At 40.2% G+C, this 21795-nt stretch overlaps 4 protein-coding genes and 1 pseudogene across 5 annotated transcripts; 2 read left to right on the plus strand and 3 right to left on the minus strand.

Moving 5' to 3' along the window:
- Positions 1 to 372: 372 nt before the first annotated feature.
- LOC113664744 (tetraspanin-13-like) lies at positions 373 to 7799 on the minus strand. 2 transcript variants are annotated; one of them, XM_089182014.1, is made up of 5 exons: positions 7596 to 7799; positions 5997 to 6164; positions 5150 to 5365; positions 3999 to 4133; positions 373 to 1192 (listed from the first exon to the last, which is right to left on the minus strand). In XM_089182014.1, the coding sequence occupies exons 1-5, from the start codon at positions 7758 to 7760 to the stop codon at positions 1127 to 1129; spliced, it is 750 nt and encodes a 249-aa protein (XP_089038140.1). In that variant the 5' UTR covers positions 7761 to 7799; the 3' UTR covers positions 373 to 1126. The 2 variants fall into 2 exon arrangements, with proteins under 2 accessions (XP_089038140.1, XP_027036170.2); XM_027180369.2 differs by lacking the exon at positions 373 to 1192 and adding an exon at positions 2250 to 3480 and having other exon boundaries at positions 7596 to 7774.
- A 521-nt stretch (positions 7800 to 8320) lies between these two features.
- On the minus strand, positions 8321 to 11635 carry LOC113664749 (neuroligin-4, X-linked). Its single transcript, XM_027180375.2, has 2 exons — positions 9992 to 11635; positions 8321 to 9426 (listed from the first exon to the last, which is right to left on the minus strand). The coding sequence occupies exons 1-2, from the start codon at positions 11134 to 11136 to the stop codon at positions 8793 to 8795; spliced, it is 1779 nt and encodes a 592-aa protein (XP_027036176.2). The 5' UTR covers positions 11137 to 11635; the 3' UTR covers positions 8321 to 8792.
- A 46-nt stretch (positions 11636 to 11681) lies between these two features.
- LOC113664730 (neuroligin-4, X-linked-like) lies at positions 11682 to 14169 on the plus strand (annotated as a pseudogene).
- Positions 14170 to 14556: 387 nt separating this feature from the next.
- On the plus strand, positions 14557 to 17984 carry LOC149039789 (neuroligin-4, X-linked-like). Its single transcript, XM_089182013.1, has 2 exons — positions 14557 to 16321; positions 16886 to 17984. The coding sequence occupies exons 1-2, from the start codon at positions 15597 to 15599 to the stop codon at positions 17517 to 17519; spliced, it is 1359 nt and encodes a 452-aa protein (XP_089038139.1). The 5' UTR covers positions 14557 to 15596; the 3' UTR covers positions 17520 to 17984.
- Positions 17985 to 18124: 140 nt separating this feature from the next.
- Positions 18125 to 21246, minus strand: LOC113664747 (neuroligin-4, X-linked). The gene is made up of 2 exons (XM_027180373.2): positions 19832 to 21246; positions 18125 to 19181 (listed from the first exon to the last, which is right to left on the minus strand). Exons 1-2 carry the CDS (start codon positions 20974 to 20976, stop codon positions 18557 to 18559), a joined length of 1770 nt encoding a protein of 589 aa, XP_027036174.2. The 5' UTR covers positions 20977 to 21246; the 3' UTR covers positions 18125 to 18556.
- Positions 21247 to 21795: the final 549 nt, after the last annotated feature.

The following is a 21795-nucleotide window of genomic DNA, read 5'->3' on the forward strand; positions in this document are numbered from 1 at the left end:
ATCTCGTTGTTGAAGGACTGTTCTCGTTCCAATTAGATGCTTTACGTAGAAATTGATTTGTTGGCAGTAACAAATTTTCGACAATTTTGCGTAACCACTGCAGACCACTCTTCCTCCACTCCCCCGCCCCCCTCCTGATACCATCCTATTTTTTTGGTCATCATGATCAGCGTTAGTGATGTCATGCAAATATTGATCGTGAGTTCCATAGAAGAAAAGTTGATTTTGTGACGCGTCAGTAGAGGCTAAGCTGGTGTCACGCGTAACGCAAGGAGGAACAAGGATCACGCACCGCTCAGACTCGATCTCCATATGAATTTATAATCGAAGGAAAAGAAAAAGGATCCAAAACAATGATTGGAAACGCCGTGATACCTCACAATATTCATTTATTTGAATGCCAATCTTTACAAATAGCTATGAAATAGCATCAAGACCATTTTTTTTTGTAAATTGCCCCAACCTTAGTATAAATTCTTAAATAAAATTAATTATCTTACAAACTAATAAATATAATTTTCTCTATCAATCTTAAATATCCAGCATGTGGTTATGGCACAAGTTGTTTAAACCAATAATTGGTGCGAAAAATTACTAAAAAAGCAATGTCGAATCCGAGACAACTTTTCTGCATGTGTTCAGGATTTCGCGTGGGTAGCTAACTGCATAGTTTTTAAACATGGTCTTTTTATTTGTTTTTGCTCAACTATCCCGATAATAAATGGTTCGTGCTGAGTTCTACACGAGAAGAACCCTAATTTTTTTGCTTCCTGTAACCACCTCTTCGATCTGAGCTATTATTTTACAATGCTAGAGAACTGGTTTGAAAATATTTCCCATTTAAATTCTAATCATTAATTGATCTACAGTCCAAACAAAGCCAATGTTAGTTACTATCACCTGTACCAGTATCAGGCAATTATGCCCACAATTTTTATCAAAGCCTATTTTTTCGGTTTAAAGCAGTAGCCTGAATAACAAGCCTTCCAGAGGAAGGGGGACTAGGGCCGAGCTAGAGCGGTGGGTTTTTCTCTCGTCCTATCCCCACCCCCTTTAGGAAGCCTAGTACTCAGGCTACTGAAAAAGAGAATTTTCCAAGATGACCAAACAGCAAACTTCATGTCCCTTAGTCAAAATAGAGTTTCTGCGGTCCGCGGTTTCGCACTCGTCTGGCAAGACACACTCCCAGAATCTGAAATAAAATATAAATAACTGACTGATAAGCACGAGTATTTCAATATTTAACCACTGGTTATGTGCATGGTCTTAAATCTTCACACCCTAACATCAGTATACATATGCTCCACGCTGTTATTAACACATTTCTTAAGGTGCTGGCAAGGAGAATTGGTTTAATCATCAAGAGCTTTACTTGGTGATCATTTCCGTAATTCTCATGACCTTCATATTTGAACCTATGGAGATACTTAAAGAAAAAATTAAGAGCCAACGGTTGAAGGGCGAGTAGCGCAAATTTTTGATTTGAATAGAGGCATGCGTTTCAAATGCAGGTTTGCAGCGTTATGAATAAGAGTTTCGTTTGCCTATGTAATCTTATAAGTCCTCTTCGGAAGTAAGACATTACCTTCTAAGATTTCATACAATTCGGGGTTTTCTCTCTTTTCAAAGTTTCACTTATTGATAAAAAAAATCCCGGAAAAGTCGCTCCTTCAAATTTTCATCAACTGTAACCGAAATAATTTGCTCCTACAAGACGCCAAAAAGCCGATACGACTCTTGCAAACCATTGGCACCAATCATCTGCACGCTTTCTAATTGGTTAAATATATGATACCAGCAACAATAGCAATTGGCCCGTCACACAATCTTGGTATGGCGTGGGTCGCATTTAACAAGTTTTTTTTCAGAGAATTTGCTTTCTTTGCGATAAAAATATGACGGAAGAGGAGTATTTCCATGAGCATCTACATGTTCTTCAAGAGATTAGAGTGAAAAAAATCCGTAAAAACATAAAATGCGCAGTAGCGGCTTCATGGAGAAGGCGTGACATTCCTCTGGTTACCTACAGACTAAAGGGTGCTGACACTTGTAAAGTAAAGGTATCTCATTCAAGTTCTAACTACGCACGGTAATTTTCAAAGTTTTATTTTGGAACCTAGAAAACACGCGTGAAAAAGTAACCTTACAAAAACTATCAGAGATATGAAAGGCCAGAAACTTTCTGGTTTTCTGGTATATCATTCACTTCTAGGAATTATGGGCTCTGGGGAATGTTACTGAAGACTGCATAAAAGCACAAAGATACCGAATGTTTATTTTCAGGATATATTCTACACTTAACGTAACAAAAAAAATTAACCTTAAATAATTCATCAATAAACACTCCTGAAATAATTAAATACTGCTATTAAATATAGCTTTCAAAGAGAGATTTTCTAGTCTATTCTCAAAATACCTCCATTTTAACTGGAGAAATAGAAGCAGTTAGGCAACTACTCTAACCCTAAAATACTGCAACATAAGAAAGGTATCTGTTTTTCTTCCAAAAAAAAATGAGTAATGATATCAATGGGCCATAGACCTTCATACAATACACAATATGAGAAAATTGAACTGTCAGTCAATCTAACTTCAAAAGATTTCTCCCTAGAATTTAAAAATGGACTGAGACCTAAAAATTCGGCAGTATGGCTCTATAAAGCAAGGTTAGTAAGTGGTTTAACATATGGCACCAGGACCAAACTTTTATTCTGAATTTGCAGGTTTTGCAACCAAAAATACAGAGCTTATGATTATTTCCATGGAAATGGTCCATAAAACAAAATAAAGACCTGGTCCATAGAGCAAAATAAAGACAAAGTAAGAGTGAGTCAGAATACTGGGATTTACCTCAAGACTACCTCGCCATACAATAATCTCAAAGACTCGCAGCAAACAACTCATTGATAGATTACTTAACACTAGCTACTGTGGATATTATAGAAAAAAGTCACTCTGCATGGACAGAAGGATATGCCTAGGGCAGGGAGGGGGAAACTCTTATACCAAACTAACTAACTAACCCACCCACCCTGCCCCTCACTAGAATCTGTCATACCAGTAGACTTTGCCATGTCACTGATTAAAAGTTAGTCTTGAAACATTTAAAAGCTTAGTCAACTACTATTGTTGCTTCTAATGAATAAAAATGGCAGCTATGTAATCATGGTATTGAATCAGACTAACTCCACATGATACTGACACAGTGATACTGAAAAATACTGATAATAAAAAGCAAAGGAACACATGCAATCTAACCTGTATAATATATTACAAACAATCATGTCTCTCCAATCTTATTTTACATATTTTCAATAATGGGTAAATTAGCATGGTTAAGAGATCTATTTAGAGGTTAAAGAAAGGTTAGCACAGGTCTAAGAATTTAGCTCAGCACCCAGGGACCTATAAGAAAGCCCCAGGATTGGCACGAGGGTCCTTCTGATTCCTGTAGCGGCACGCCATATACACACCAAACAGCTGTGAAAGATAGAAATATGAGAGGAAGTTAAGAAGACTTTATAGAGAGAGATACTTTACTATTCATTACTGACAATCAAATGTCCTAATCAAGTGGTTAATGAGCGTGAATCCAGATTAAGAGGAAGCGGACCAGAATTATCAAAATAATTAGTTAGAGTAATAATTAAATTCCTTTAACCATTTAACTCCCAAGATTTGCTTGTTAATTCTTCACTCTACCTGCTGCACATTTAATTCCTTGTAAAACAGCAATGACAATTTGCTGTTGGATCAAAGTAACAACCTCTACCTGATAAGTTTGAGTATTCTTGTTACCCTTTTACTTGATATATATTGATATTATAAGGAGAAGTTACATGTTAATAATATCTGGGAGTTAAAGGGTTAGGCATAAGATTAGTCCAACTTTAAAATGCAAGTGTTAGTATCTTGCTCAACAAGGTTACAGAGAAGATATCTCACTATATGACAAAAAAAAAAAATGGTGTGTAAATTGATGTAAGTTCTGTACTTACCAAGGTAAAACTGAAGAACAGACCAATTCCTCCAGCCACTTTCAGAAGATGATTTACCACATCTTTTAACTTGTCATAGCATGTTTCACATTTGGGGCATGTATCATCGTTAGTAGTCTTAGAACAGCATGGTAGCTAAAACACAATTATTAAAGAAATGGTCATGAATACTCAAACAAAACTAGTGTTAGTGGTTTTATATCTATGAGGAATTCAGTTAAAATTCCCAGACCAGATCAGGTAACAACACTTTCACAAGGCATAAAAAAAACACAAGAATTTGAGTTAATAGTATTATTTGTGATTCTTTTACAATTAATCAACAATGCTCACAGCCTTTCTTTACCATCAATTTTTCCATCAAACAAATCAGATGATGAAATAATTAATTTTGACCTTATTTCTTTCATGCAGTTTCATAGAATGACAGAATTAGTGATGCACAAACGCAGTAGCAGCTTGAGACAAACTGATTTATGTCAGCATTTTGGGTTATAAAATGTTGTTTTTGTAAATTCTTTAGCAAATTTTAGCAGTAATCCACAGTGATTTTGATTATCTGAACCCTGGATTATCCAGACTATTCAGCCCAGTTCTCACAAGTGCGGATAACAGGTTTGACTGTACTGTTTTAGAGCATAATCTTTTCCTAGACTTACAATAACTCTGGCAGCTTACAGTTCTTGTTGTGACTTTATAGGTAGAGAGCTTTATTAAAAATCACATGCCAGCTTAATAAGGCTGAATTGTATGATTATTAACAATACTGACTAAAATTATAAATTACATTTACAGAGCATTTTATTAACAAGAATAATACACAGACCATTGTCTACACATGGCAAGTAAATAGGTCTGGGAGAAACGCTTGGTGCGCATTATTGGGTTAACAGCAGCCTAGGTACAAGCACTATCTTGTGACAACATTACAAGGCTGATGTATCACAAATGTGAATACATTAGAGAGAATCCAAACTTTAACAAAAAAAAATTTTCTTGTAATTAATACTAACAAGCAATAATTGGAGGGTGGCAATGGCCACAAAAATTATTGGTGTCACAAATAGGGGGGGTCATTACCTCCTGAAAGTCTCCGATTTCAAGAACTACAACCCCAGCATGTGAATGGGTCGTACACCACAAAAACTTACCGCAGTACACTTCGGATGTCCCATTTCACCTGACGTCATATTTTTATTTTTAAATCCACAACAGTCTTTGATTTTTTGGATTTTGGTCTTTAAAGTGGGTGACATCTTTCCCCATCCTGCCTCCATTAGATTAGACTGCTGCTCATGTGAAACTGCTATTGCACCAAGAGACACTGACATTTGAATGATAAACAGAAGTAGCATGATAATCATATACTGTTCAATAAGTTAAGGCTGAAACAAACAGATAAGAACATAATGTACTTTCCAGAACACTAAGTAACAAGAATCGTCATCATCATCGTCATTATTCTTAACCCTAGGCTAGTTCCAAAACAATAGGCAACAAGAACACCTCAGTGAAGTAACATCTGTACTTGTGCTAAGTGGTCTACCCAGCAAGAACTCATCCCCAGTTTCCTTAGCATGAAGTAACCAGAAGTGCTACTTCTCCCCCCTGGATGGGATGGTAATCCATTGCAAGGTTTGCCCCCAGGATTTCACCAGGCTTGCCTGGTGATTTTGTTCGCCAATTTGTACTCCTGGGTGGAGAAGGCACTGTAAAGTTAAAATGTTTCTCCCGAACATAACACTTTGACCCAGCCAGCTTTCAAATCCAGGCCTCTCAAACCCAGAATCCAGCGCACTAACCATCATGCCAATATGATCTCCAAATTGCTTTCATTACACTTTACCATTTATAAGTCAGACTGTGCTCCTAATACACAGCTTTACAATGGTAGCATTGGAGCAAACCACTGTCGGGGAGGCACTGGGCAGAACTGTTCTGCAAACTTTACTTTCTACAACTGCTTTTAACTGCAGTTCACAATCATGAAAAGGATACAAAGAACAGAATCACTTGGCTGTGACGCACTGCACCAGCAACACCCATGATGGCAATGAGAAGAAGGAAAACGCCACAGGCAACTACACCACCAAGAATCGGGAGACTGGTTATTTTAGATGATGCTTTGGCATAAACAGCTACACATATCATTACCAAGGCTATGAACTGCAAGGGAAAAAAAGACTTTATACAAACAATCAAATCAGGTAGTTCAGGGCTGTGCTCTTTTGCTTTTTGTCTTACAGTGCCAGGAATCACTTTGCTTTTATGAAGGTTTTTAAGAGATGAGCACCTTGTATTTCTGGGTCCATAGCCTTTGGGCAGCTTCTAAGAGCACAGTTTTGACAATACTGTTTACCATGTGTATACTTTTAGGTACCTCTTCCTTGGGGGCTTCCAATAAATAGTTTCCGTGAGCAAGATATCATGTTTCCAGTATCTCTCAAGAAAAACTCTAAGCAAATTTTCTTTATCCTTTTTTTCTTTCAGTATCGAAGATTACCTTAAACACAAAAAGCAGCATGCCAATAACTGTTCATACATGAGGGAACACATAATCTACCCAACCCACAACAAGTTCTTTACAACAATGGTGCCCCTATCATTGACATATTCTTATCATCAATTGAAATAAAAATTAGATTTAAATTGCTATGTTATTCAACAAATTCTCATGCCAAATACTAAATACCAGGAAGACAAGTGAACATTCAAAATCCCTCTGAAGTTTGTAATAATACTCATTGCAAACAACATCATTCCATGTCATTTTGAGAGGACAATGTCATACGTCTAACTTTATGGCAAATTTAACACAACAAAATTAAAATTTGCAATGATTTGAATTACGAACAGCTTTGTTAAATGAAATGCGACACAAGTCAGCTTATCTGCATAGCATAGTCATTAGGACCTTCATTTGTTCATTTCCTTTCCTTGTGATAAATGGAAAAGCTGCATTCAAGATCCACTGATATAGGTGAAGCCTCATTAAAATCTCCTAACATTTAGTAAATGGGTTTTAAAATAATCTAAGAGGAAGCCCTAGAAATAATATGGACTTCCGAGGACACACGACCTTTACTTCTTTATAATCGACTAATTAACCTCGTCTAAACAATGCTTTTACAATATTTTTAACAGGAAGACTCTATGTCGAGATCTTGGAAAATTAAATAAATACAAAAAAATTCGCCCGTTAATTATAATTAAGCTTACATTTCCTGAAACATAAGGTGATAGTCAAATTAAAGAGCTCTTATTGGTTTTTCGTTCAGAAAAAAACTATTGAATACATGCATGATGCGCTATATAAACAGCTAGCCTTTTGCAGCAAAGGAACAACGGGGTTTTATTGCCTAGAGATTTTCTTTTTCGTAGGAGAGGTACCTTTTACTCATTAAGCCCCTAATCAGATTTAGAAACATTTACGGATAAGAACCGCAGGAGATTTCCGTAGAATATCTAATAGAAAGCTTTAAATAACCACCAAATGCCACGTAACACAGACTGCGAAGACTCAATTTCCCCATTCAATAGCTCGCGAGATTCGTTAAAACTCTGACTTAAAGTTGAAAGGTTTTCTAAGATACTTACAATATAAAGCGTGTTAAGTGCCACCAGGGCATTTTTGAAGCAGAAATAAGCACAGCTTTGTGCTTTGGAGTATTTAGGACTGTACATCTGGAAAATGTTCACGGCCTTCTTTCGTCGCCCGATTACAATCCGTGATCGATTTACATCCAAAAAGACCACCAGCATCGTGGGCTCTCTAACGATCACGTGACACAAGAGAACTTACGTCATTTACTATTTCTGGCTAAATATAGCTGAGGTCGATATGAGGTACACAATCAATAATAGATAGCGTAGAAGGTGCGCTCTGATTGGCAACTCAAAGTGGATATCTTTTGCTTTTCAACTCCAAGCAACTCGTGTGGATTTGCGCCCGAAAGTATAGTTATCGTTGTAGGAATAAATGAGTCAAAACAAAGGAATTCGAAACACAAGCTCGCAAAATATGCAAATATGTTCACATTGTGCAATGGTCCAAATGTAGGCATTTTTGTTAACGCGCTCTCGATCAGAACGAATCTGAACTGGTTTTGAAAAAATTCATCTCGCTAGGTGATTGTTCCCTTGCATCGTGTGAATTTCTTGGGCTGATTAAGGGCCGTTTAGCTCGGTTTTAGTTCAGGTGCCCGCATGGGGTCGCACATTACGTGATTTTGTAAGAAAATTCTGTTCAGTAGAGATTGTTGGAAGACAAAATCGAGTCGGTTGTACAGAAACTTTCAGACAATGTATGGTCTTCCAAAATACCATAAAAATCACATCAGGAGGGTTTATTCAGAGGCAAAATTCATCCATAGTAACTCCTTGAGGTAATACAACGGGTTTGCGTTTCTCAGTGAGAAAATCACAGAACTTTCTTAAAAACAGCCACTCAATAAGAAATTGAAATAAGACAATAAAACAAACATACTTTATGTGGCAAAATTAATAGCAGCTTCAACCAGTCTGATCAATATTCAATTTTCCATTAGCCGATAAAATTCTTCTTTATCTACGACAAAGTACAAAAGTATTCGTAATTGCGTCTTGAAATATGGGCAATATAGAGGATCAGTTTGGATTAAATTAATTTGAAATTTTCAATATTTCCATCTTCAAACTTTGTTTTTCATGCTTCATAGATTATCCTTCCACCTGATGAATTCTACATTTCGCTCGCAGTCTTTAAAGAAGGAACCTTTGCAAAGATTTGCTCTCGTGCGCCTTATAAAGTCTTCCTCAATAAAGCGCCATCCATGAAAAAGTGAACGTAATGAAAACAAACTTTGCCATGGCAGAGGCACAGCCAGCATCACTCACTACCACTGTCTCTTTTTCAAACTTGACTTCCATCAGCTTGGGAAGATAATCATTCCAGAACGACATTCGGCGAGGAGCAAACGAGGCCTTCATCTCGGATTTGTTATCCACCCGGAGATAAGCCCTCTGACTGGAGTTGTACCTCTCGAACGTAACACCGCTGACTGGCTGGGGTGTTGGATTGCCGAACTTGGCAAAGTTTGTGTATATTTCCATGATAAACGAACTGACGTCTTTGTCCGACTGGTCCGGAAACAAATATGCAAAACGAGGCATGAACGGGCCTCCAAATTCAAAAAAAACATTATCGCCGTGTTGTACTCCGTACCACGCCTTGTGACGGGGTCGTTCTTTTTGCTGATAATCGAACATGGACATGTAAACATCGGCATACTTGCTGTGGATATCGGCGACTGCGTGACTTGGGGCGTAGAAAAGCTGATCACCGATGAGATCAACGAGCTGGGTTCTCAGCGCGTATTTATCGCTGCTGTCAGGCCATGGGGTATACATAAACTGCAATGCATCCCTTATGAGGTCACCTTTCTGCTCTCTTAAAGGAAAGAAAGAGAATAATCATTTTAATTTCAGAGTTAGTAAAAGCTTTTCCTTGCTTGAGTCGCATTTACCCTGGCTTGTTATCATTGACACATATATTGCCCTATGCGGATATTTATCAGAGCTCTTTTGTTAATTAAGGACTGAGGTCAAAAGACGCTTGAAGAGGAAACCCTGATAGAGTAGAATTACCAAGTTGTAAAAACCCTTTCAAGTTTCAAAGGTGCGTGTCATTGTAACGTCATCCGCGTAGGGGAAATTCCTTCTATCGAGGTTTTACGTTCACAATGTCAAAAACTAATGAGTTGTCAATTTTGTAACAGAAAGATTTTTCCAGAAAAAATTTGTCATAGTTTTTCATTTGCACATTTGCTCTCTTTTTCCTTAACATTCTGTGTGAAATTGTAACCTCATCTACGCTAGAAAAACTTCGTTCAAAAGTTTTACACATAACATGTCTTCGTTCAAAAACTTCAAGAAGAAAGTTGTCATATTTGTTCATATTTGCACTTTACAAGTTCTTGTGACAAAAAGCAGTTATAACAGATAACTTAACTTACCCGATATTCTGAGCGTGCGCATATTTTGTTAGAAATTCCTTGAAGAAAGAGGGACTCACTCCGTTGTCTACACTTTGTGTCATCCCAAAGGACATGTTTGTCATCATACCCAGAAAAGATCCGCCCTCCTGACTGGCAAAGACGATCATTAAATTATCTCTCTTAAACTCTCCTTTGTTACGCAGATTCCGGGGGGTGTCAAGAAGAAATTTTTTATCCACAACTGGTGCCCAGCCCAGGTATTCAACAGAACTTAAGGTTATTTTTTCGGAAGCGTCTTGTATCTTCTTTGTCTCTTTCTGACGAATGCAGGCCATCATTTCGCTGTGGTCGCCCGTTGGGCAGTTCAGGTTTCCAGCAAGCTCATTGGTATAGCGGAGACCTAAGGAAGTCGGCTGAATTGCAAAGGGACTCAAATCCACTCCGCTCTCTGCAATGACTTGATGGAAGAGGCCTTCAGACAGTGGAGACAATAAATGGAGGCTAACACTTGATCCACCAGCGCTTAATCCAAAGATGGTCACCTTACTGGGATCCCCTCCAAAGTTTTTTATGTTCTCCTTGACCCACTTGAGCGCCGCCACTTGATCTAACATTCCATAATTCCCAGGGGCAGCGGAATCCCCGGTCGTCAGGAAGCCAAACGTACCAAGACGGTATTGAATAACAACAACTACTACGCCTTGGAGAGCCAAGTAATCGCCAGGGTATGTGACTGAACTTCCATACTCATAGCCTCCTCCATGAATGTAAACCATTACGGGTAGATGCTGGCTCACGTTCGGGCTGTAGACATCGAGATATAGGCAATCTTCGCTGTAGGTAAAATTTTGAGTAAATAACCGCACAAAATATTCGAGGGTCTTCTTTTGCATGCAAATATTTCCGTGCCGTTTAGCTTGGCGAACATTTGGTTTCCAAGAAGCTGGCTCTTTTGGTGCTTTCATTCTGAGGTCGCCAACTGGTGGAGCTGCGAATGGAATCCCGAGGAATTTGCTGACTGACTTGTAAGCGAAAGAAGAATTCGGGTAGGATTCCTCGACACCTTCGACGTCACCATAGCTTGTGGACACCCTCATCGACGTGACTAAAGGCAGAAAGACGTAGAAAATTGATAAACGTGGTAAAAGTTTTGTCGAAATCATTGTGCCTTAGTTTGAGTGGGAACGTGACTTGACTCGCTAATCCACTGTGTATTCGTGTCACCTGATAGCGAGGTAATGTTGCAACAGTTTGAAATAGACATTAAACAGCTTGAAGTTGCTTGAAATATCTATGACGTCAAGTTATGGCTTTCTTTGTTTAACTAGATGTCTGGAAAGGCCTCATCCAGAAGGAAACGAAGCATAGGGAAAATTTCGTTCTACAAGCACTGCAAAATTCTATAGATCTGAGAGGATGGATGTTTTAATGAGGGTTTTTCCTGATATCTTATATTTTCTTACTGCGCATGTCTGGCTTTTCACAACGTGTTTGTTTGCGTAAGACGGCCTTTCTCCCATAAGGCCGCTATAGGCCAATCAAATGACTCTTATCGCAATTTACATGAATGAAAAGAGACTTCGACGTGCGTAGGAGCCGTGTCAAAATTTTTTGCATTATATGCAAAAATAAGCAAGGAAATACATGAATAAAACAGATTCTCTGGCGAGAGAAGTTAATGATAAACCGTTTTTAATTTTCGAGGATCATGACTAATGACAATAGAAGTCCAAGCGAGATGCTGAATCGATATCAACGAACTAATTTTGAAATTGAAACCAATATCACCATATTACGAAAAGCGAGAGGAGCAATGGGTTCGATTACCACCCACAGTTCTGAAATACGACTCTAAAAAAATATACTGTATATGCTAGCAGTGTTACTTTTGTAAAAAGAGCAAAGAGCTTATGAGTATGGAACTGCAACCTCGCATCGCGGCGATTACTTGGCTCTTCAGGGTGTGGTAGTTATTGTTATTCAATACCGTCTTGGGTACGTTCGGCTTCTTAACGACCGGGGATTCCGCCGGGAATTATGGAATGTTAGATCAAGTGGCGGCACTCAAGTGGGTTAAAGGAAACATAAACAATTTTGGAGGGGATCCCGGCAAGGTGACCATCTTTGGATTGAGCGCCGGTGGAACAAGTGTTAGCCTCCATTTATTGTCTCCACTGTCTAAAGGCCTCTTCCATCAAGTCATTAGAGAGAGCGGGGTGGATTTGAGTCCCTTTGCAATTCAGCCGACTTCAGCCGGTCTCCGTTTTGCCAGTGAGCTTGCTGAAAACCTGAACCGTCCAAAGAGCGACCGCAGCGAAATAATGGCCTGCATTCGTCAGAAAGAAACGAAGGAGATAGAGAACGCTTTACACAGGATACTTGGGCTGGGCACCTGTTGTGGATAAAAACTCTCTCCTTGACACCCCACCGGAATCTGCGAAACATAGGAGAATTTAAGAAAGTCAAGTCAAGTCAATGATCGTTTTTAACGGTGAGGAATTTGGAGCTACATTGGGTATTATGGCAAACTTTTCCTATGGGATGGCAGAAAGTGTAGACAACGGAGTGAGTCCCTCTTTCTTTATTGAATTTCTAACATATTTTGTGGACTCTCGAAATATGGGGTAAATTAAGTTATCTGTTATACTAAAATTGTTTTCTCTTCACGAGAACTCGGAGTCTTGCTGCAAAAATTCCATATTGTAAAAAGTGCTAATGAGGAAAGGAGTTTTTGAACTAAGTCGCGTCCCTTATAGAAAAGTTTTCTAGCAGAGATGACGTTATAACCGACACATAACATTCCAAAGGGAATAAGCGCAAAAGTACAATTGGAAATACACCAAAAAATTCCTTCCTAGAAAATATTTCTGTTTAAAAATTGAAAGATGAGTGAGTTTTTGACATTTTTAAATTTAGAACCTCGAGAGGAAGGAATTTTCCTAACGCAGGTGACGTTACAATGACACGTACTAATGAAATGAATGACCAAACTTTCAGGAGTAAATGAAATTTGACAATTAAAAACAATGATTCCATTCGCGCTCGTTAGATACGAGTTTGGCTACAGCCAACTCGGCGCAACGCTATCATCTCAAATTCAAAGCGCACTAAAGGAGTATCTGTCAAATACGTATAGGAAATAGCATGATTTGGAGTTCAATTTGGTGTCAATAAACACGAATAAATTTTCAAAAAAAATTACACAAGCCCGAGGGCAGGTGCAATTTGAAGTCTTTGAAGTGCTTATTGTACCAAATTACAAGATAAATTATGTTATTACTTGTTAACAAAGTACATGAAAAAACATCTCAGAAAGTCCAGACACATGTCAATGAAACCTAGTCAGGGTAAATGCGGCGAAAGCGAGGAAAGCATTTACAAACACTGAAATTAAAACGATTGTTCTCTTTCTTTCCTTTAAGAAAGCAGAAAGGTGACCTCATAAGAGATGCGTTGCAGTTTATGTATACCCCATGGCCCGACAGCAGCGATAAATACGCGCTGAGAACTCAGCTTATTGACCTCTTTGGCATATACCCCGTGTCACGCAGTCGCCGATATTCAAAGCAAGTATGCCGACGTCTATATGTATATGTTCGATTATCAGCAGAGAGTACGCCCCCTTCACAAGGCGTGGTACGGGGTACAACACGGCGATAACGTTGGCTACGATTTTGGAATCCCGTTGATGCCTCGTTTTGCAAATTTGTTTCCGGACCAGTGTGACAAAGACATCAGTTTGTTTATAATGGAAATGTACACAAACTTTGCCAAGCTCGGCAATCCAACACCCCAGCCAGTCAGCGATGTTACGTTCGAGAGGTACAACTCCAGTCAGAGGGCTTATCTCCGGGTGGACAAAAAATCCGAGATGAAAGCTTCGTTTGCTCCTCGCCGAATGTCGTTCTGGAATGATTATTATCCCAAGCTGATGGAAGTCAAGTTTAAAAAGAGACAGTGGTAGTTAGTGATGCTGGCTGTGCCTCTGCTCTGGCAAAGTTTGTTCTTATTGCATTCGCGGTTTTCTCGATGGTGCTGCACTGAGGAAGACTTTCGGCTCGCGAAAGTAAATCTTTTTTAGCCGAGTAGCAATTTCTGATAGAATGGCTGTTTTAAGAAAGGTCTGTTACAATAAGTGGTGGTTGCTTCTGGATTAACCTTTCTGATGTGATGTTTATGGCATTTTAGAGGGCCATGATACAAATACTTTTCTCTGGAAAAATTCCGTACAACACGTCATTTCTCTTCGAACAATGTGATGCTAACAAGCTGAACATTTTAAATGGAAGTGTGCACCCATAAACAGTATCCTCAATATTTCCCTATTATTACCGGAAAGGGCGGGGGAAAGGGAATTATTTGTTTTCTGGATAAAATTAGCATTAGAATGATATCTGACCTGTTTTTTGCCGGTTGGAGTGGAACAAAATGTCATCCGTTTATCCTAAACGCATGTGCAGCCCAATTATGTTTCCAAAGGAATTAAAGCTTTCTCAGTTATGGGAAGATGTTACCTGCGTTGCAATTGCCCTTTGAAAGCAGAGGACCTCTCCCTTTAGGTAGTAGTATCATACTTATTTTAAATGAAAGTCATGTGTTATCTTTCTTGGGATGTCACGCAATTCTAATACAAAAGAAGTTTCGGAAGCGTTGCGTGACGTTCTCGTAAGGGTACTAGCAGAACCCGTAGTCTGTAGAGAACAAGGGAACCTAATGATGATCGATTATCGAGAGGAGCATGTTGACAACAGGCTCGTTACATGTTTTAAGGAGATTCACAGATAAAAACAGGTCAGTGTGAGGTTGAAGCCACAACACCCCTACAATTACCATGCCGAAAACGAAACAACGTTTCTTATTTAGTTAACTTCTCGCTTACCATAAAAACAATGACGGACAGCAGAAACCCACTTCCTTTGTGGATAATTTTATGTATTTAATACGGCTGCCACTGTTGTTTACCCATTATGAACCACGTGATCAATCTATGACGTATAAAGCTATGTTCTTATTAATGACCTTTGCAATCACGTTCTAGTATTACGTAGATGGGAAGGAAATAGAGGTTTTAAAAATAGAAATCAGACAATATGAGCATCCTTCGGCATTTGCGACGAAACACATCAGTCTGGATGATATGTAGATAGAATCATTAGGTTTACCATCACGGATTACATGAGAGCCCTCAATGACGTGACGTTCCACAATGACATGACAAATAAGTCTTATTAGGAAATTTGAGAGGAAAATTTATCACGCAATAGTGTACTTCGCGACAAAACAAAATAAACTCATTAACCTTGAACAATCTGAGGGCCAGAATGCTCATAAGATTGACGGTGTTCTGTGTCTGGTTGCCCTCAATCGCTTCTGTAACAGTGTCAACAAAGAATGGAGATATCGAAGGTTTTGTAACTTCGTACGCCAACTTAGGTTTAAGCCACCAGAACCGCCTCTTAAATGGAAACCTAAAGTTCGTTCAGCTAAACGACACGGAAACGTTTGCTGGCAAGGCAAGGCCTATGAAGTTCGGTTCAAAAAGTTTGTCCACAATTTCACGTACAGCGAGGACTGCTTGTTTCTCGACATCTACACCCCAGATGTCAAATCGAAACTACCCGTGATGTTTTACATTCACGGCGGATCGTATGAGTTTGGAGCTACAGTCACATTTCCCGGGGATATTTTGGCTTTACATGGGGTGGTGGTAGTCATCACTCAGTATCGTCTCGGGCCATTTGGCTTCCTGACTACAGGGGATTCTGCATCTCCTGGTAATTTTGGAATGCTGGATCAAGTCGCGGCACTTCAGTGGGTTAAAGAGAACGTTGAAAATTTTGGCGGGGATCCCGGCCAGGTGACCATCTTTGGATTAAGCGCCGGTGGAACAAGTGTGAGCCTCCATCTACTGTCTCCAATGTCTGAGGGCCTCTTCCAACAAGCCATTGCAGAGAGCGGGGTGGATTTGAGTCCTTTTGCAATCCAGCTGACTTCCTTTGGTCTTCGCTTTGCCAATGAGCTTGCTGGATACCTGGACTGTCCAACGAGCGACCACAGCGAAATGATGGCCTGTATTCGCCAGAAAGAAGCGAAGGAGATACAAGACGCATCCGACTCAATAACCTATAATTTTACCGGATACCTACGTTGGGCACCAGTTGTGGACAAATACTTTCTTCTTGACACCCCCCGGAATCTTCGAAACAAAGGAAAGTTTGAGAAAGCCAAATTTATGATTACTTTTAACAGTGAGGAGGGTGGAGCAACCTTTAGAAATTTAGTCAACGGATCGAGTCAGTCTTTCTTCAAAGGATACGTAACACAATTTGCGCATAGTCAGACCAGCAGGTAAGAAAAAGAGAATTTGTTATTAAGCGTTTGGGAATAATCAGCTGGTAGATTCAATAGACGGATTTGCGGTTAACCAAGATTTCTATGATTTACTCGGCAAAATTTGTTGGTTGTTTTAGTTAGACCAGAACATGTAAGTGACAAGTCACGAGAAGTCATCCTCGCGGTTCTGCTCTCCTGCGTGTGTTACTCGCGTTCTCGTTAAGCGTTATCCCTCCAGTGGGGTCCGAAAGTACCTCCAATAACCACAATGAGCTATATCTATTCGTTGTATGGTCTCCTGCTCTGTTCCCTCCCCTTGAGGGGCTCTTTCCTTAGATATCTTACATTCATTTCGAATTGGTACATACAGGAGACTTGGGAACGAAACTGGGGATAGACTTGTATCCAGTCCCTACATTATTTATGCCCTCAGCTTAGAGAAATGGGAATCCTTCATTTGACTAATACGAAAACATACTACACTCCTAGTTTTGCTTAGTATTCAATACGTCGCTCCAAGTTTCATCCTAGGTATCTCAATCAGAAATTCTCTTCTCTGCTTTCTTGTCTCTCGCGCAGGGAAAAAAACGCAAACCTTATTGCGGATGCCCTGGAGTTTATGTACACCCCGTGGCCTGATAAAAGCAACAAATACGCACTAAGGGGTCAACTTATGGACCTCTCCAGCGATTTCGTATTTTATGCACCTAGTCACCAGTCCGCCGATATTCACAGTTCGGTTGCTCCGGTATACATACTCGAGTTTGCGCATCGTTCAAAAACGGTTACTAAGCTCCCGAAGTGGATGGGCGTGGTCCATGGTGCCAATAGACATTACGACTTTGGAATTCCTCTACTCCCACCGTTTTCTTCCCGTTACGACGCAGATGACAAAAACGTCAGTTTGTTCATTATGGCGCTGTACACAAACTTTGCTAAGTTCGGTGATCCAACGCCGCAGCCAGTCAGCGGTGTTATGTGGAAGAGATACAACTCAAGCTACAGGGCGTATCTACGAGCTGACTCGAAACCTAAGATGGCGGCGTCCTTTGCCCCGCGTCGAATGGCATTCTGGAATGATTACTATCCAAAGCTTGAACAAGTCAAGTTTGATACGAAGGAATATGTGGCTAGTGGTACCGGCGAAAATGTATGCAGCACAACATTTTTTCTCACCGCTCTTTCCTTTGGCATTTTTAGGACATTAAAATGAGACTTGAGAAAATGTTTGAAAATAATACGTGGACATTATATCTGTATAACTTACCTCAGTGAAGCTTGCTTCTGACTTTTGCGTTAAAGTTACATTCGATAACACTCTTCGCTAGTATTTGCGCCATGATTGGTCAATTTAGCGGGCTGTATTTCACCGTATGGCTCACTAAATTCAAAAGCTTGTTTTAATTGGCATATTTCCCCTCCATTTTAACTCAGATATATAAGAAATACATTGCTAACCTCGATTTCTCGGTCCGTATTGTAAGTTACGGAACCTGGTTTTTTGCTCTCGGATTTATGGCCCCATACCTTGCACATAGGCCATATTTCCGAGCGGAAAAAAACTGGCGTGCAATTTACACTATGGACCCTAAACACGGTTAGTGAGAGTTATATATTTGACGGTGAGATTTTTCATCGAGGTAAACTTGGCTCCTCTGAAAATAAAATTTTCATAAAATTCGTGTGTGCAGTAATCGAATTTATAGCCTGCTCTACATCTTAGATAATACCCTTTTAATTTTTCTCTATTCTATTCATGACAAATTTCTACGTGACTCTTTTCATTACACCATATGGGGTGGTGAAATGAAACGAAAGTAAATTGCAAAGTGATAAGGGACTAGCCATTTATTTTCGAGGGCAGTTGGAGGATTCTGTGGAGGTCACATGGTTTTCAGGGGGAAATAGACGAGGGATCAGTCGCTGCCTACAAAGTAATTAAAAAGGGGGGGCTAATGAAAATTGACCGCCAATTAACTTCTAGTAAGGGTGGATAATAATACAGAGCCTATGGGGATTGGGAACAATTTAACGTGAAAAATTAAAAATCCTCCAAACTACCCCCCCCCCCCTTCAATCTCCTAGGCGAAAAATAATGACCAGCCCCTTCTCATCCTTAATATCAAAGCTTTGGGTGGAGAGGTTTACGGGAGAGTCAGTGAGATCATCTCTATTATATATATATATATATATATATATATATATATATATATATATCTTAGGTGGTATGATAAGATCATGTTTGTTACTTCAGACTATTGTTGCACAGATAATAACTCCAAGCTGGAGATATGTTGCCAAAACTACATTAGAGCTTACTCCACCGACTACGGCTCTCTTCAAATCAAAATTCGTCTTTTTCAGTTTGGGATGATAATTATTCCAAAATGACATTCGACGAGGAGCGAACGAAGCCGCCATCTTGGGTTTGGTGTTCACTCGGAGATAGGCCCTGCGGCTTGAGTTGTACTTATCCCACATAACACCGCTGACTGGTTGCGGCGTTGGATTACCGAAGTTGGCGAAGTTTGCATACAGTGCCATGACAAAGAAACTGATGTTTCTATCGGCTTCATCATATTCAGGAAAATTCGGCAGCATCGGGATACCGAAGTCAAATGGAAGGTTCTCCCCATGTGCCACGCCCATCCATTCAGCATAGTAGCTGCCATTCTTTGAGCGGTGCGCAAACTCGTACATGAAGACCTCGGCATACTGGCTGTGAATATCGGCGACTTCGTGACTTGGTGCGACGAACGCATTATCACCGATGGAGTCTACAAGTTGACTTCTTAGTGCGTATTTGTCACTATTATCAGGCCATGGGGTGTACATGAACTCCAGCGCGTCTGCGATGAGGTCAGCATTCTTCTTCCTAAAGGTAATAAAGTGATCAAACATCTTAGAGATACAGAATATTACATGTCTCATTAAGCGTGACATGAGCTGAGAGAGCGTGACACGTAGTGCCTTGAAACGACTGATATGTAGCGTAATACGCGGAGTGACATGTAGTTTGTCATACATTGTGACACTCTCGTCAGCTGTGATGTACCGGACGAAATGCAGCGTTAAACGTGCGACAATAAACAAACAATTGATATAAGGGATGAAAACGACACGTAGCGTGACAAGCGTGACTGACGTGCATCGTGGTTGTGTGACTAAAAGCGTTTCGTGTGCCATGACACGCAAAATTACTTAATTATGGAACATACTAGCGACCTGCTAGGGATACGCAGTAATAATATCACACTGCTGACAACACTGAAAAGCAGTGTAATTTTTTGAGCAGTGCATCTCTTATCATATACGGTCCGTGTGACTTCCATAACATATACAGGGCCGTTGGTCTACCAGACAGAACATCAACTTCTGACATACAAACAGAACGTGTCAAATTTGACATGTAGTTGCGCTTAGGCAAGGATGCATCAGGCCCCTTGCTAGCCTTTGACCTAGTAAGTGCTAAAACCAAACAGAAGCACAAATTTTAAAAAATGCTGATAATATTAAGTGACTCACTCGGTAACGCTAACATGAGCGAATGCCTTTAAGAATTCCTTGAAAAAGGCTGGACTGACTCCGTCTTCCACATTTTCCTGTAGTCCAAAAGACCATTTGGCGACAGGTCCAAGATACGATGCGCCCTCGTGACTCATGAAACTGATCATTAACTTGACTTTCTTGAACTCTCCTTTTTTACGCAGTTCTCGTGGGTCCGCGAAAAGGAAATGGTTGTCTACTACCGGCGCCCACATAAGATAATCGGTGAGCTTAAACGTTAACATTTCGGCAGCGTTTTGCATTTCCACAGCACTCTTCGAGCGGATGCAAGAGACCATATTTTTGTAGCTGTTTGTAGTGCACTTTAATTTTTGAGCAAGTTCTTTGGCAAAGTGAAGGCCAAACGAAACGGGCTGAGTCGTGAAGGAACTCAAATCCACCCCACTTTCGACAATGGCTTGATGAAAGAGACCCTTCGAAAGAGGTGAAAGTAAATGAAGGCTCACACTCGCCGCGCCGGCGCTTTCTCCAAATATCGTCACCTCGGTAGAATTTCCGCCAAAAGTCTCAATGTTGTCCTGGACCCACTTCAGTGCTTCGACTTGATCCAGCATTGCAAAATTCCCAGGAGCCGAAGAGTCGCCGGTCGTCAAGAAACCAAACGGACCGAGACGATACTGAATCACTACAACTACCACCCCGTGCAGAGCCAAAATGTCGCTCGGGTATGTGATAGCCGCACCGTTGGTGAAGCTTCCACCGTAAATGTAAACCATGACTGGTAAACTCGAGCTTACATTTGGGGAGTAGACGTCGAGGTACAAGCAATCCTCGCTGTACGAGTAGTTTTCAGCGAACGTTTTGTACCAATAATCATACTGTCTGCTTTGCATGCAAATGTTTCCATGCTTTTTCGTTGGAAGGATGTGCGGTCTCCAAACAACTGGAGGTACAGGTGGTTTGAGTCGAAGCTCACCAACCGGTGGAGCAGCAAAAGGAATGCCTAGGAATTTGCTGACAGACTGAAAAGGGAGCCCCGAGACTCTTGGATATGAAGCGACGACACCTTCGATATCTCCATACTTCGTAGATACTCTTATTGAAGTGACCAGTGGCAATAATGTACAGATTGCTGTCAACGGCTTCAGAAGAACTGAAAACATGTTTCTTCTCAGCAATTATCTCCGTTCTGTGCGTGACTTGAGTACAAAATGCCGGTGTAGTGTTCGTTGTTATAGCTACTGAAAACTCTCACAGAACGGAATGTAAAATTTGAATCTGTAGACAATAACAAAAGCTTTCGTGGCATTCATGTTGTCCTGGGAATGCCGGAGAACTGTCAACTGTCACCATAGTTGCACGTCAAGGAGGCTGTATGGCTGTGTGCAAACAAAACACAGCTACAGAGTAACAAAAATGGAATAAATTGAATTAATCACGGTACAGTAAACTTAAAGTCACAATAGTTAACACCAATTTATTAAGCTATGCAACTCTGCTCTCGAGAGCGAAAAATCGTCAGTCGTCGTTAACAGAGAATGGAGGGGGGGGGGGGGCATTAGAATACTACAGAGCCCTAAGGGGAACAATCAAAATCCTCCGACCCCTGCCACAGGCGGATCTCCCTCAGTTACCCCTGAAAATCAAGTGAACCCCAAAATTCTCAAAACCCCACTCCCCCCCCCCCCCCCATAAATTAGACTGGTCCCCCAGTTGTTAAAATACATAGGGTATGATAGGGTGGGGTGTGGCGAGGAAATTTATATGAAACCACGATGCTTGCATGCGATTAGGTTTTCTCCCAAATTAAGGAACAAAAAGATTGTGCCGGACAAAACATCGAAAAAGATGCATAGGTGTAAAGCCAGATTAGCATCAGGAGGAAAAAAAAAGAAAGAAGGAGGTTGATAATAGTTGAAGGACGCTAGAGTTGGAGTGTTTTTAATTTTGCAACTAAGGGTATTGAAAAATGCAGGACTTTG

Source organism: Pocillopora damicornis, chromosome 9, assembly GCF_964200805.1.
Source record: "Pocillopora damicornis chromosome 9, jaPocDami1.2, whole genome shotgun sequence".
Lineage (NCBI taxonomy): Eukaryota > Metazoa > Cnidaria > Anthozoa > Scleractinia > Pocilloporidae > Pocillopora > Pocillopora damicornis.